General features: G+C 29.0%; 5 protein-coding genes and 2 non-coding genes across 7 annotated transcripts; 4 read left to right on the top strand and 3 right to left on the bottom strand.

The window, feature by feature from the left end:
* The first annotated feature begins 1,795 nt into the window (after nucleotides 1-1,795).
* On the top strand, nucleotides 1,796-2,626 carry LOC134834420 (nuclear nucleic acid-binding protein C1D). The gene is made up of 2 exons (XM_063849068.1): nucleotides 1,796-2,141; nucleotides 2,234-2,626. Exons 1-2 carry the CDS (start codon nucleotides 1,920-1,922, stop codon nucleotides 2,453-2,455), a joined length of 444 nt encoding a protein of 147 aa, XP_063705138.1. The 5' UTR covers nucleotides 1,796-1,919; the 3' UTR covers nucleotides 2,456-2,626.
* A 535-nt stretch (nucleotides 2,627-3,161) lies between these two features.
* Nucleotides 3,162-3,822, bottom strand: LOC134833759 (rRNA N6-adenosine-methyltransferase Mettl5). The gene has a single exon (XM_063848198.1). It carries the CDS (start codon nucleotides 3,820-3,822, stop codon nucleotides 3,187-3,189), a length of 636 nt encoding a protein of 211 aa, XP_063704268.1. The 3' UTR covers nucleotides 3,162-3,186.
* Nucleotides 3,823-3,875: 53 nt separating this feature from the next.
* LOC134833760 (SOSS complex subunit C homolog B) lies at nucleotides 3,876-4,354 on the bottom strand. The gene is made up of 2 exons (XM_063848200.1): nucleotides 4,232-4,354; nucleotides 3,876-4,177 (listed from the first exon to the last, which is right to left on the bottom strand). Exons 1-2 carry the CDS (start codon nucleotides 4,257-4,259, stop codon nucleotides 3,876-3,878), a joined length of 330 nt encoding a protein of 109 aa, XP_063704270.1. The 5' UTR covers nucleotides 4,260-4,354.
* Nucleotides 4,355-5,519: 1,165 nt separating this feature from the next.
* On the top strand, nucleotides 5,520-7,009 carry LOC134834366 (uncharacterized protein C6orf136 homolog). The gene is made up of 4 exons (XM_063849004.1): nucleotides 5,520-5,772; nucleotides 5,831-6,102; nucleotides 6,417-6,653; nucleotides 6,707-7,009. The coding sequence occupies exons 1-4, from the start codon at nucleotides 5,605-5,607 to the stop codon at nucleotides 6,915-6,917; spliced, it is 888 nt and encodes a 295-aa protein (XP_063705074.1). The 5' UTR covers nucleotides 5,520-5,604; the 3' UTR covers nucleotides 6,918-7,009.
* Nucleotides 7,010-7,688: 679 nt separating this feature from the next.
* LOC134835382 (nucleic acid dioxygenase ALKBH1) lies at nucleotides 7,689-8,832 on the top strand. Its single transcript, XM_063850258.1, has 3 exons — nucleotides 7,689-7,822; nucleotides 7,876-8,516; nucleotides 8,574-8,832. Exons 1-3 carry the CDS (start codon nucleotides 7,718-7,720, stop codon nucleotides 8,830-8,832), a joined length of 1,005 nt encoding a protein of 334 aa, XP_063706328.1. The 5' UTR covers nucleotides 7,689-7,717.
* A 183-nt stretch (nucleotides 8,833-9,015) lies between these two features.
* On the bottom strand, nucleotides 9,016-9,134 carry LOC134836207 (5S ribosomal RNA). The gene has a single exon (XR_010162271.1). It is a non-coding gene; the product is annotated as a 5S ribosomal RNA (ribosomal RNA).
* A 2,576-nt stretch (nucleotides 9,135-11,710) lies between these two features.
* Nucleotides 11,711-11,829, top strand: LOC134836198 (5S ribosomal RNA). Its single transcript, XR_010162263.1, has one exon. It is a non-coding gene; the product is annotated as a 5S ribosomal RNA (ribosomal RNA).
* The last annotated feature ends 2,217 nt before the right edge of the window (nucleotides 11,830-14,046 follow it).

Here is a 14,046-nt window from a genome sequence, read left to right as displayed (position 1 = left end):
ACCCCCTACCGTGATTTTCAACTTTGGTTTAAATTTTCTCGACTTTTTAAAACAAAAATTTAAAATGTTTTCATCGCAAAATACACTTTGAACCTTTCTAAATACGTACAATTATTGTTTTTGCGTCAAATAAAACAGGGTTTTTTACTTAAGATTTTTGAAAGTTGAGAAAGTCTGATTTTCTTAATGAATTTCTCAAGAATTTTTCAAAAAAATCAATGATTAAAAAATTTTAAAACTTTCGAGCAAATCTTTGTATCTATAGCTTCCTATAAATTTTAATAATTGGTTTTCAGCAGTCAAATTATTTGTAAACATACTTTTTTGTTACTGCAATCACGGTAGAAGGATCCAAAATTTCTGTATGGTTTCCACCGTGATGAGTATTTTTGTTCGTGATTTTTTCATAAAATTGAAATTAAGAGGTTTTCTGATCAAAAATATTGCATAAAATGATGTTAATTAATCAAATAGCTAACAATTAGTTTAAAACTTTTGAGATATGAGCATCTTTTCTATAAAAATATCGAATTTTTAAAAAACTGATAATTTCCAAAATAAACGAGTTGGTACTTTGCACACATGTTTAATTATGCTAAATAAAGTATTTTGCAAAGTTTCAACCTTGTAAAATCTTTAAATCTGGGAAATTTGAGAAATCCAAAATATCAACTTTGTATTTCAAAACCAACGATTTTTCAACCTCATTTTATTCAATGAAAAACCTATTAAATCATGAAAGTTCTATATGGACATGTTAGCTTTCTTCTTATATTTTAATATTATTGGCACTAAAACGCGAAAAACAAAAATTTTAAACTATTAATGGGGTGATTTTAAAATCACGGTAGACGGAGACTCGATTCACGGTAGACGGACCTTTTCACGGTAGGAGGAGAAAATTCAAGTTTTTAGAAATTTTAGAATTTCTCTATGAATTTTAAACATAAATTCAATTTTTATGATTGAAAAACACGAATTAAGGAGTTCTTTTTTCATCACAGAAATCGGTTTGCAGATACCTTTACTTTAAGGCAAAAAAATTTATGTTCAAAAATAAAAAATCCTTAGCATCACGGTAGACGGAGCCTCGACCCTACGTGATATTTAACGCAAAAGCAATTTAGTTGTGCAAAAAATTCCCACATTATCCAACAAAAATTCTAAAATCTTAAAGGACCTTGCTCTAAAAATTGCAAGAGCTCGTGGATTTGATACAAACACAAGTAATATTGTTTTTTTTTCAAAAGAATTGTCGCGAGTTTAATGTAAAAGCGAATGTAAAACAAACTCTTGGCATTAAAGAAAATGTTAGAATCGTGTAACTTTGACAATCTTGATTCGTCTTTCAATGACAGACTTTTTTTAATTTCTGTAAATTTTGCAACCGTTAAATAATATCTCATTCAATTCCAAGGCTTTCAATGAAAGACTTGACTTCCAAAAGTAATTTCAATCGATAAATATTTTTTCGATTTTTTTTTTTTTGAAAAATGAACAAATATGAGATCAAAGTACGAAATTTTTTGCACCGACATAAAATCTTCTCATTAAATATGATCTTAATCAATATCAAGCCTTAAAATGAAGTAGAAAAACTTTTAAAATTCATTTCAGTTTTAAAAAATTATAATCAAAAATATTCGAGCTTTAAATCTTCGAAATCCGCAAGTCGGAAAACTCCTTTTCGAAACTCTAAAATCCCGTTATCATCCTCTGTCATTTAACCGGGTTTCAAGTTTCTTGTAAAAGTCCAATTTTTATGGTGCCAAAATCCGATCAAAGTGTCAAAACCTTCACACAAGTCCAGCTTAAACTGACGTTCATCAAGCATCTCCATATACCAACAAAAGAAAAATCTAATTTTTCCCGCAGTATTATCGCTAATTCCTCGCATTTGAATCCACATTCGCCACACCATGGACTTTGGAGAGCTGAAAAACGACACAGACTTCATTTCAAAAGTCACAAATCTCGAGGATTCGATAAATGCCATCGAACGGCATATGGCCCTCATGGGCGAACTCACGTACGAGGATTTGTCAAAGGAAAACAAGGTCAAATACGACTTGTTCCAATCGTTCGCGATAAATTCGCTGTTTTTCATGTATCTCAAACTGCAGGGCATTGATCCAACGAACGTAAGTATTGGGCTTTTGTCTTTTTCGCAATGCGCGAAAAGTCACTCAAGGTTAACACTTTCTCTTCTTTATTTCCTGCTTTGGCGCTGCAGAACGAAAACTTGAGTCTCAAATTGGAATTGTCGAAGATTAAGGACGCCATGAAGCGGGAAAATTTGTTCCAAGACAAAAAGACGATGCCCCGAATAAATCAGGCAGTGGCGAAGAGATTTGTTTTGCACGGGATCCAAAAGATAAAAGAACCCGAAAATGCGACAGAGGAAGAGGAAAAAACGACAGATGGACCTGTTTCTAAGAAACGACGACATGAATAAGAAAGAAAAAAGTATTTTTTTACTTAACGCATTTCCTTAAAAAAAATATTTAATGACATTTGAAGTTTTTACTACCGATACACAAACAAAAAAAAATGAATTAACCTTAAAATAAATAAATAAATGACAGACAAAAAAAAGAATTGCAAAAACATATCAACGAAGTTTTTTTAATAATTTTTTTAAAATTTTATTTTGTTTAATATTAGGTCCCTGAATTTATTATTAAAAAAAAAATTGTAATTAAAAAATTTAATTATTTTTTTTGAATTAAAGCAAGATTTCTGGATTTAAAAATCTGTAAATTTTCTGAAAAAAAATTCCATCAATTTAATTACCGAAAAACTTTTTATTTGATTTTTTAATCAAATTTTATTTAATTAATAATTAATTAATTTTTATATAGAAAAAAATTCAAGTTAAATTTTAATAAAATTTTAGCTTTTAATTAGTTTTCAAAAAATAATTTAAAATAAATTTTTGATTTAAAAAATAATAAAAGAGTAATTTTTTTAAGCAAAAAAAAAAAAAATTAAATACGAATAATTTTTTTTGCTCTCAAGAATAATTTTTGAATTTATTTTTAAAATTAAATTCTCCACGAAATTGTTTTTTTTTAATTTCTTCTTTAAAAATTTTTTTTAAATTAATTTTTGACTTTTTAAATGAGAACCGGGACAAAAAATAACCAGCCAACAAAAACAAATTTCAGAAAAAAACAGTCACTTTATTCATTTTTTAACTTCAAATCTCCAAAAATCCACAGCAATATCCTTCGAATCTTTTTTATGAAATTTATACGAAGACGGCAAATCATAACGTAATTCCGCGACAACTTGCGACTCCAATCCCCATTCCCCAGCCTTTTTCTTAATAAAATCCCGCGTCGACGACTTGTGCAACGAATAAACCGCTCCATTTGTCAGTGAAATCGCGACTAGCAGAAATTTCATGTCCATCCCAGCATTATTTTTCGTCCCGAATGGCGGATTTAGCAGAACTGTGTCGAAAATTTTGTTGCTTTCACACGTGAGCTTCGTAACATCGCATTGCACGACATCGACATTTTCAATTTCCATGTCGTCCAAATTGGTTCGCAGCACATCGATTGCTCCGTCGTCGATTTCGAAGCCAACTACGTGAGCAGCTCCGAGAATAAAAGCGCCGATGGCGAGCATTCCGCTGCCGCAACCGAGATCAGCGACGATTTTTCCCTCGATATCGTCGAAATTTGACTGGATTGTGTACAAAATGTTGCTGGCGATGTGCGGTGGCGTGATGTATTGCTCTAATTGAATTTTGGGAGATTCAAAGTCGTCAAGACCTTGGAGATATTCCTCGAGTTTTTTTAATTTGATGCGGGCCATTTTTTATTTTACGAACTAAAATAGAAAATTTTTCTAACTACGCGGTTTTTTGTTTACTTCGTCGTCGGTGGCGGTTGCGACGTCGGTGGCGTATGGTTGTCGAACGCAGGTAACACGGGCAAAATCAAATTGCCAAATGACGAATTTTGACTCACGAAATAGCCGAAGGAGACGGCTTGTGCTTGCTGCAGCGCCGTTCGCGACGAGTTATTGACAATTTCTTTCTCTGGCTGACTACCTACGGGTGCTTGGATGACCTGTGGATTGTACTGGGGCATACTATTGTTGCTGTTTGTCGACAATAGTAGCTTCTTTTTCAGTTGCAAGTCTTCTAGAATCTTTTTTGTTTGGAGTTCTGCAAAGGAAAAGTTGATTTTTTTTTATTTTTCGTGGAAATTTGGACTTTTACCTTGTTGTGCACTGATTAAATTAGCCATTAAATGTCAGTTCGAATGTTAAAAACAATTAAATTAATGATAAAATTAAGCGAAATCACAAACAACAACAAAAACTTTGAAGCCCAAGACAAATTTTATTGCGAAAAAATTTAAAAATGTGCTTTGGGATCATTTATCACTTTCATTCGTCTCAATTATAGGGCTGCCATCTTTCTCTTTTTAGAATTTGTAAAACAAATTTTTTTTTCAATTTTTGAAATTCAAGAGATGATTTCTCTGGTGAGATTTTTTTAAAGAAAATTTTTTTTACAAAATTGAACATTGTCCATTAAAATTTTAAAAAGTACGAATTTTGAACTTATTCAAAATTTTCGAGCTTTTGTTCAAAACTGCTAAAAATTGAAAAAAATGAATAATTTCTTAATTTTTAGGTATTCAATTCCTCTTGACCATTGCTCAAAATATTTTTTTTTAAATGAGCAATTTTTGTCAATTTTTAAGTTTTTTTTCAAATTTTTATTAAGGCCGCTCCAAATTTTTTTCTATGTTTTTGTCCCCTGCCCCATTTCAAAAGCCGAAAATCCAATGGGGCAAAATAAAAAAAAAAGTTAAAAATTTCATCAAAATTGACAATTTTTTGGTCCTTTTCCTTACTTTTTCAAGAATTTTTTAAAATTTTTTTAAAATATTTTCAATTTTCAAAATTTTTTGTGTTGAAAAACGAAGTTTTACATGAATTTTCTTCTCTAAAAATATTTCCTGAAAATTATTTTTCAAAAATTTTTGACGGTTATTTTTATGAAATTTTTTTGTTAAAATTTTTAACTTGAAATACTCTGAGATTAATTTTAAATTACCAAATCTCAACGTATATACCAAAAAAACAACTAATTTTTCTTTAATGAACAAAAATTGTTTAAATTTTGTTTAAAACTTTAAAACTTTTTTTTTTAGACAATTTTTTAGAAAAAATTGTTTTGGGACAAAAACATCGGAAAAAATTTTGAGCGGCCTAAATAATTTTAAAAATAAATTAATTCGTAAAAAACCGAAAAATTTTAAAATTTTAAGCTAAGGTTAAAAGTCGAAAATTTTATGAATTTACAAAAATTGTCAATTTCTTAGAGGAAATTTGGATCAATATTACAAGTTAAAAAATGTCTTAAAATTTTAAAATAATTGAAAAATCAAAATTTCTTGATCTTTTTTTATTATAAATTAAAATTAAATTGGTCAAAACTTAAAAATAAAAAAAATTTCAACTAAAATGAAAAATCTGGCAACCCTACGTTCATCATCAGCTGTTTCTCGTGTGTGATTGTTTTGAAAAATTAGAGAAAAAAATTTAGAAAGCAAAAAACTGAATTTGCTTTGCCACAAAAAAATGTCGATTTGTCTGAGAACAATGCCCAGGCACGGGCTTGCGACGTGGATGTCAGTCCGGAATCAAGGCACAGTCATTTTAACTGCAAAAATGCACAATTTGACACAACAAGAGCCGCAACCTAAATTAAGTGTGCCACCATCTTCAGTTTTACGACGACCGGAACAGGTAAGAAAATTACTTTTTTCGTGAGATTTTTTTGACAAAATTCCTCTTGTACTCGTAGTTGAACCCGATTTTGGTTAAAAATTTGTTGCAACAAAAACAAAAACTACAAGAACAGACGCTAAAATGCAAGGAAACAGACAAAGTAAATTTCAAACCAACGTCGCCGCTTGGCAATGACGCGAATTATGGACGCCCAGATCCGGGAGATTTAGATAAAGTTTTCAATACACTCAGTCAATCGCTGCCTGACATGTTTCTCAAACCGATGGATTACTCGATTTATAATCCTAACCTCATTTTTGAGGATAATATTGCGGGACGGAGCTCAGTGTAAGAAAAATTTTTTATATAAAAAAAAAAATTTAACTTTAAAATTTTTTAAAGCTAATTTTATAAAAAAAAATAATTTTGAATTTTAATTTAAAGATTTATTGAAGAAAAATTTATTTTTTACTTTAATTAATTTATTTAAAAATTTTTTATTTAATTTTCCATCAATTTAATTATTTAATTAATTTTAAAAAAAAAATTTTAATTAATTTTGAGTCATTTTTTACTTGAAATTTTTCAAATTTAATTTTAATTTTTTTTTTTTAATTTTATTTTTTTTTAATTAATTTTAAATTTCAATTATTTTTTTACAGCGGAATCTATCCCTACGTCAAAACGGTCTCTCTTCTTCGAGTTATGGGACATTTAAAATACGCTTATGTCAAAATGGAAATACTTAAAATCACGCAGCATCCCGAAGAAGGCATCATCAGGTGTCGTTGGCGAGTGGTTGGCGTCTCCGGACTAAAAGTCATGCTAAAATTCTGGAAATTCAAGCTCTGGAAGATGCGAAAGGGCGAAGGAAAGAAAGTTCTAGAGAGCCAAGAAACGTAAGAACTTCCAAAAATTTCACAAAAACTTTTTTTTAAACTCTAATTTTTAGTTGGTACGACGGATTTTCGACATTTTTCGTGGGCGCTGACGGAAAAATTTACAAACACATTGCGGACAAGGTGATGCCAGATGAGGACAAAGAGCCCGTAGTTGTGGGAAATACAAAGGTGACGGGACCAGCTGCTGCTGCTGCATTATGTGTGAAACTTTCGACGACGACAACGGCCATTGGACCAGTTTTGGGTCAAATAACGCAGTAAATGGAAATATTGGAAAAATTATAGTTTCAGGTAGTCGTCGCTTTGTTATTTTGCAGAAAAAATAAAGATGTCGTAAAAAAGTATAAAATAATTAATTAAATTTTCAAGTGCGAAAACTGGTCAATTCGGAATTCAGAAAAATTACAAAAAAAAAAAAGAATAAAATTATTTTCGATTTGATTAATATTTTTAAATTTACTTCAAAAAAACGTAAAAATAGAAAAAAAATTCTGAAAGTTTTAATTTTTTATATAAAAAAAATATTTTAAAAAATTAAATAATTAATTTTAATTTTTTTTATAAATATTTTTCGAAAGCTTGTACAAAAAATTAGCTTTGTAAATTTGTCAAAAAATTTACAAAAAAATTTTTTTTTCTCAGTTTTTCTTAATTCTTATTATTCTAACTGAGACTTCCATGTTTTCGAAAATTATATTGAAATAATTTTTTACAAGAATAAATAGAGTTTTCGAACTAAATAATTTAAATTTATTTTCAATTTAATTTTATTAATTAAATATATTTTTTTTTATTTAATTTTTATTATTATTATTTTTTTTTTGTTAAATATTTTTAACTATTTAAATACCAAGAATTAAATTTTATTTGACTTAAAAAAAAATTCTATTCGAAAAAATTAATCAAAAATATTTTATAAATTTTATTTAATTTTTTTATAATATTTCTCATCATTTCTTAACGAAATTTTATTTCAAAAAATTTTTATGCCCAAACCTCAAACAAAATTCATCCATTTTGTGCATTGGCATACAAAAATGTAAACATTCACCTGTAAAAAAATGGAAAACGATAAATTCAAAGAGTCTTTTAAGTATTTTAAATCAAGAAATCCACCGCCAGACCTTTCCTTAGCGATCGACATTGACGGAGAGAAACATCAAAACGTAAGTTTTTCGAGAGACATCATCAACTTTTTCATTAAATAATTTTTTTTTAGGTTCTATGCCGCTTAACCGTAAACACGTCCCTCTTAAGTCCTTCTTTATCGTCAATTTTGAAGTCCGAATGGGACGTCTTTCAGTTCCAGCCTTGTCCGGGTCTCATTCTCATCAGAAATCCTTTTACTCCGCTCGGTCAGAGATATTTTATGGCAAGATGTCTTCAGAATTACCCAATTAAAAATCCCACAAATTTACAGACGAAAAATATTTCTCTCGAAAAATCGTCTTGGTGGGAGGAATTACAAGAAATTAAGGATCCAGTTGCTCACAAGAAGCTCCGTGAAGATCTCCGTTGGACCACACTTGGATACCATCATGATTGGGAAACGAAAGTTTATGATGAGAAAATGCGAAATGAATTTCCGGCGGATTTGGAATTTTTAGTCAAGGAAATTGCAAAAGTGATGAAATTTAAAGAATATCAACCGGAAGCAGCAATTGTAAATTATTATCCGTTAAATGCAACGTTAGCTGGTCACGTGGATTACAGCGAAAAATGCAACGAACCTTTGTTTTCCATTAGTTTGGGACAATCTGCGTGTTTTTTGATTGGCGGAGAGACGAAAGACATTAAGCCTCATCCGTTGTTGCTCCAAAGCGGAGACATTTGTATTTTTACGGAACAATCGAGATTCGCGTGAGTTGATTTTTTATGGAAATTTGTGAATTTTAAAATAATTTTTATTTTTTTTAGTTACCACGCAGTGCCAAAAATAATCAAAATTGAAGAAAAAGTGTGGAATGAAGACAAAAATAATGAAACTCAAAGTAATTCGATGAATTTACCAGAATATTTTGATACAAAAACTGTTGAAATTGTTCAAAATTCGGAACAATGGAAGGCTTTTGACGATTATGTGTCGCTGTGTAGAATAAATATAAACGTTAGACAAGTTTTTAAAGACGTTGACGATCAAAATTTTGTTAATGAAAATAAAAAGATGAAAACTTGAGTCTTTTTTAATTTTTATATTTTTTTTTTGTCTCAGAGTGACAAAAAATTAATAATAAAATTCTAAAAAATTATTTAAAAATTTACTAAAAAAAAATAATGTTGAAGCTCAAAAATTTCAAAAAATAAAAAAATTAAGAATTCAATTTTTCAAAAAAAAAAAAAAAAAAAAAAAAAAAAAAAATGACAACGATACGCAGCGTTCCCAAGCGGTCACCCATCCAAGTACTAACTACGCCCGATGTTGCTTAACTTCGGTGATCGGACGAGAACCGGTGTTTTCAACATGGTATGATCGTTGCCAAAGTTCCCTGTGTTGAATGCCGATGTCTTTCTTCCCATTCTTGTACTTTTCTACACATTCCATACTCATTTTCATCGTACAACCGGGTATTTGTGTAGCGTTCGTGTATTTGAGTGAAAATTTTATTTTTTTGAGACAAAATTCAAGAAAAAAAGCAAAAATAATTTTTTTTATCAAATCTTTTTATTTTCAAAACAAATATTCAACAACTTCATCGCATGGCTCTTTTAAATTTAGGCATCAGGTTTGCATGGAGGGGTCCAACGCCAAACTCCAGACGTGACACAGGCATCTTGAACAACGTAGTACAAGGGAGTTCCAGTGGGACATTTGATTGAAACTGCATTGTTCAAGCTCTCACAATGCCAATAAATGGTGGGATCAAAGTTGTTGCGGTAGTTTTGGCCAACAAATGTGGTGACTCCGTTGCACAAAGGTTTTCCATTGCCATCATCGTGAACGCAAGCAGTGGCAGCAGCGGCAAGGCAGACCAAAAGAATGAGGGATTTCATTTTTATTTATTTATTTTTTTTTTTTTTTTTTAATACTGACTTGATTGTCTTCAGGAAAAATCTGATGGTTTGAAGTTGAGAACGACGAGTTTTTATACCAAATTTTAGTTCTTTTTGGGAAAGATTAGATTAAATTTTTGATTTTTTTCAAAGAAATTATATCTACTCAATTTTTTATACTACATTGTTTAAGTAAAAATAAATCGGCACGAGTTCAGTATCAATTTTGATGGATTTGTTGCAAAATGCTTTTCCGAGAAATTTGAGAACAATGCATGAAATTATCAGCAAGGTTCATTTTGAGGTGATTTTTTTTGATTTGTCACACAATAATATCAATTTCTGATAAAAAAAAATATAATTTCGTTATATCACGGAATTGGTAATTTTGTGAAATTCGAGGCAGCCAATTATGTTGAAATGAAAATGTTTGTGTTGGCGGAAAATGCGTCAATTACGAAGAATTAATCAAAATAAATTTAATGGAAAATACCAGAAAAATATCAAAATTGAATTAAGTTATTGTCTTGTAAAATTTAATTTTTAAACAGACAATTTTTAACAAATTTCATAAAAAATTAAGTGCAGTTTTTTAATGATTTTTTAAGTTCCTTAGAAAAATCGATTTTTCTTAACCTTTTTGGTTATCCATTTTGATCTTTTAAATGAACTGAAGTTATTGAAAAATTAGTTTTTCCGAATTTTGAAATGTGGACAAAACAAAAAACAAAAAGGGAACGAAATGATATTTTTCCAAGATTTTTTCCATTTAAAGTTTTTTTTTTTATTTTTAAATAAATGTTTAAAATTTTTACAGTATTTACTATTGTACTCAAAAGTTTTATTTGAAAATTTATTCATTTTATTTTTTTTTTTGGGGGGGTTGCTGGATTTCGACGGTTTACGATTATAGGGGGGGTGGGGGTCAAAAAATGTCCTATTTTTGCCGACGCCTTTAATGGATGACGCCATACCTGAATTTATTTTCAATTTTCATTAATTTTCCTGAAATTTTGTCTGTAAAAAGTTTTGCTATTTAAAAATTAATAAAAAGGAAAAATCTCAATTCAATATTTATATTTTTCCATCAAATTTGAATTGATTAATTCTTTGAAATTGACACGCTTACCGCCAACACAAAAATTTTTTTTGCAACATAATTGGCTGCCTCGAATTCAACAAAATTACCAAATTGAAATTGATATTATTGTATGACAAATCAAATTAAAAAATCACCTGCTGATAATTTTCATGCATTGTTCTCAAATTTCTCGGAAAAGCATTTTGCAACAAACATCCATCAATATTAATACTGATATTAAAATTCATGTCTATTTGCTTTAATTTAAACAATTCCCAAAAAAAATGACTAGATAAAAAATTTCTTTGAACAATTGACAAAATTAATCTAATCTTTCCCAAAAAGAACTAAAATTTGGTATAAAAACTCGTCGTTCTCAACTTCGAACCATCAGATTTTTCCTGAAGACAATCAAGTCAGTATTAAAAAAAAACAAAAAAAAAAATTAAAAATGAAATCCCTCATTCTTTTGGTCTGCCTTGCCGCTGCTGCCACTGCTTGCGTTCACGATGATGGCAATGGAAAACCTTTGTGCAACGGAGTCACCACATTTGTTGGCCAAAACTACCGCAACAACTTTGATCCCACCATTTATTGGCATTGTGAGAGCTTGAACAATGCAGTTTCAATCAAATGTCCCACTGGAACTCCCTTGTACTACGTTGTTCAAGATAAATGTGTCACGTCTGGAGTTTGGCGTTGGACCCCTCCATGCAAACCTGATGCCTAAATTTAAAAGAGCCATGCGATGAAGTTGTTGAATATTTGTTTTGAAAATAAAAAGATTTGATAAAAAAAAAAATTTTTACTGTTTTTGTTTTTAATTTTGTCTCAAAAATATAAAATTTTCACTCAAATACACGAACGCTACACAAATACCTGGTTGTACGATGAACTAAAGGTACGTTCAACATAAGTATGAAATGTGTGGAGAAGTACGAGAATGGGAAGAAAGACATCGGCATTCAACACAGGGAACTTTGGCAACGATCATACCATGTTGAAAACACCGGTTCTCGTCCGATCACCGAAGTTAAGCAACATCGGGCGTAGTTAGTACTTGGATGGGTGACCGCTTGGGAACGCTGCGTATCGTTGTCATTTTTTTATATTTTTTAATTTTTTTTTAAATAAATTTTTTTATTATTTTTTTTAATTTTTTAAATATTTTTTTTTAAATTATAATTTTTTTTAAGAAATGAAAACTAAAGCATATTTTCAAATATGTATATTTTTTTATAAATAATTTTTATTTTTTTTTAATTTTTATTTTATTACATAGATTTTTTCTGAACAATCCTAAATTTTTTTAAAATAATTTACAAATGTTTAGATTTTTTCTAATAGTTTTTTTTGTTTCAAATTTAATTCTTTAAAGTTTTTTTCTACAATTTTAACATAATTGGATTTTTTTCGTGAAATTTCAAAATTAAAAAATTAATTAAATTAAATTAAATTTTAAAATTAAATATCCCAATTTATTTATTTTATTTTTAAGTTATTTTTTATTTAATTATAACCTTGAAAAAAAAATTAAATTGCTTTTAATTAATTTTTATCATGATAATAAATTTCAATTTAAAAATAAAATAAATTTTTGACTAATAACCCACAATTAAGAAATCATTTATCCAACAACACTTTTTACGCGCTCTTCATTTTTCCAACTCATTTTTTTCTCTTATTGTTGTCTCAATCTAGATAACAATAGAATAAAATGACGATATGTGGTCGACACATTTATTCATTAATTTTATTAGAAAACATTAAAAACATTAGAAAACACTAAAAAAGAAGGGAATTTATAATCAACATTTTTTCTCAAAATTAATATTTTTACATGTTTATCGTAATTCAAAGCACTTAACTTGCACCTGTTTTGTTTAGTTTAGAGTTATTCTTCTTTCTCTCTAAATAAATTGAAATTCTTTCTCTTTGTCTCTGGTACAAGGAGAAAAAAAATCGTTATAAATTGACATTTTATTCAAAAAAAAAAGTGCCTTGCGGTGCGATGCGATGCATTTTTTATTATGAAAAATCATGAAATCCACTAATAATAGCAATTTAATAATATAATATAATTGACCACGTTCATTCACTCATAAATTGTGTCGAGCTGGACCGCAAATTCATTTAAGTGAACTCTTGTTGTTGTTGCTGCTGCATCCATCATTTGCGTTTTTATTTTGCGTAGGCATCAGCATTAATTTATTGTGTGGTTTGTCTTCGACGAAAATATTTCGCCAAAAAATTTTGATGTTGTTTCGATGATAAAACAATGCACTAATATACATAATTTAATTAATTTTCTACCTTGTGCTTGTATTTTGATTATAATAATGATTCGTTTTTTTCCCGTTGTTTAAAACGCAACTCGCTGCTGGTAAAATTAAGTCCAGCACAAAAAATGATGATGTGTCCTTAATCATTTATTTTTTTTTTATCGAATCTTACGATTTTTTGTCTGGATAATTTTTTTCATGCATTTATTGAATTAAATTATTCGGTAATTTATAAAATTAATTGATACAATAAAGCATCAGGGCAAGCGGTAAAGAAAAAAAAAGTTTGCAGAAAAAAGTTTTGTGTTCGCATATGGCTCGCATTTATGTATGTTTTTTTTTTCGTGCATTTCGAGGACCAGCATTACTCATTTATGATGCCACCGTATGTACGAAATGTGCAAAAAGATATTTATTTTTCTCCCTCTCTCTCTCGGTCGTTCATGTTTTGGATAAAATTAAAATATAAATATCAGCAGAAATTTTTTTTTCTGGATGTATTTAAAATTTATTTTTTGTAGCCTTTAGCAGTGCATAATTTTTATTTATTGAGAAATTATTTTTGGATTGGCAGTGAATCCATTTGTTGTTTGTACCGTTGCAGTTTTTGATGCTGCTGCTCGTCACAGATGATGATACGAGTTTCCGTCTCGCCAGGTTTTGTGCGATTAATGTGTACAAAAGATCATTGAAGCAGTTTTTTTAAATGTTTATTTTTTTTTGTGGACTATGATGAAAAGTCGTTGAACCATATTTTTTGTGTGTCAAAGCAGGATGAAAAATATTTAATGATGAGTTTAAGCGAATTTTCGCACTTTTGTTCAATGTTGAATTGAGTTTTTAACTTTTTTTTGTGTGAATCAAGTAGGTTCAGTTTGAATGATCTTTTGATACCTTTTAAAACTTATAAGTGCAAAAAAATTAACTTTTATTAGTACTTTTGTTGTTGAAAAAAAATTACTTGTGGAAAAAATGAAAAATATTTTAAGGTAAATATTTTTTGATAATTTTTTAAATTTATTTAGCTTATTAGGTA

Source organism: Culicoides brevitarsis, chromosome 3, assembly GCF_036172545.1.
Source record: "Culicoides brevitarsis isolate CSIRO-B50_1 chromosome 3, AGI_CSIRO_Cbre_v1, whole genome shotgun sequence".
NCBI lineage: Eukaryota > Metazoa > Arthropoda > Insecta > Diptera > Ceratopogonidae > Culicoides > Culicoides brevitarsis.
The sequence above is the reverse complement of the archived record's forward strand: the minus strand, read 5'-3'. Positions and strand labels throughout refer to the sequence as shown.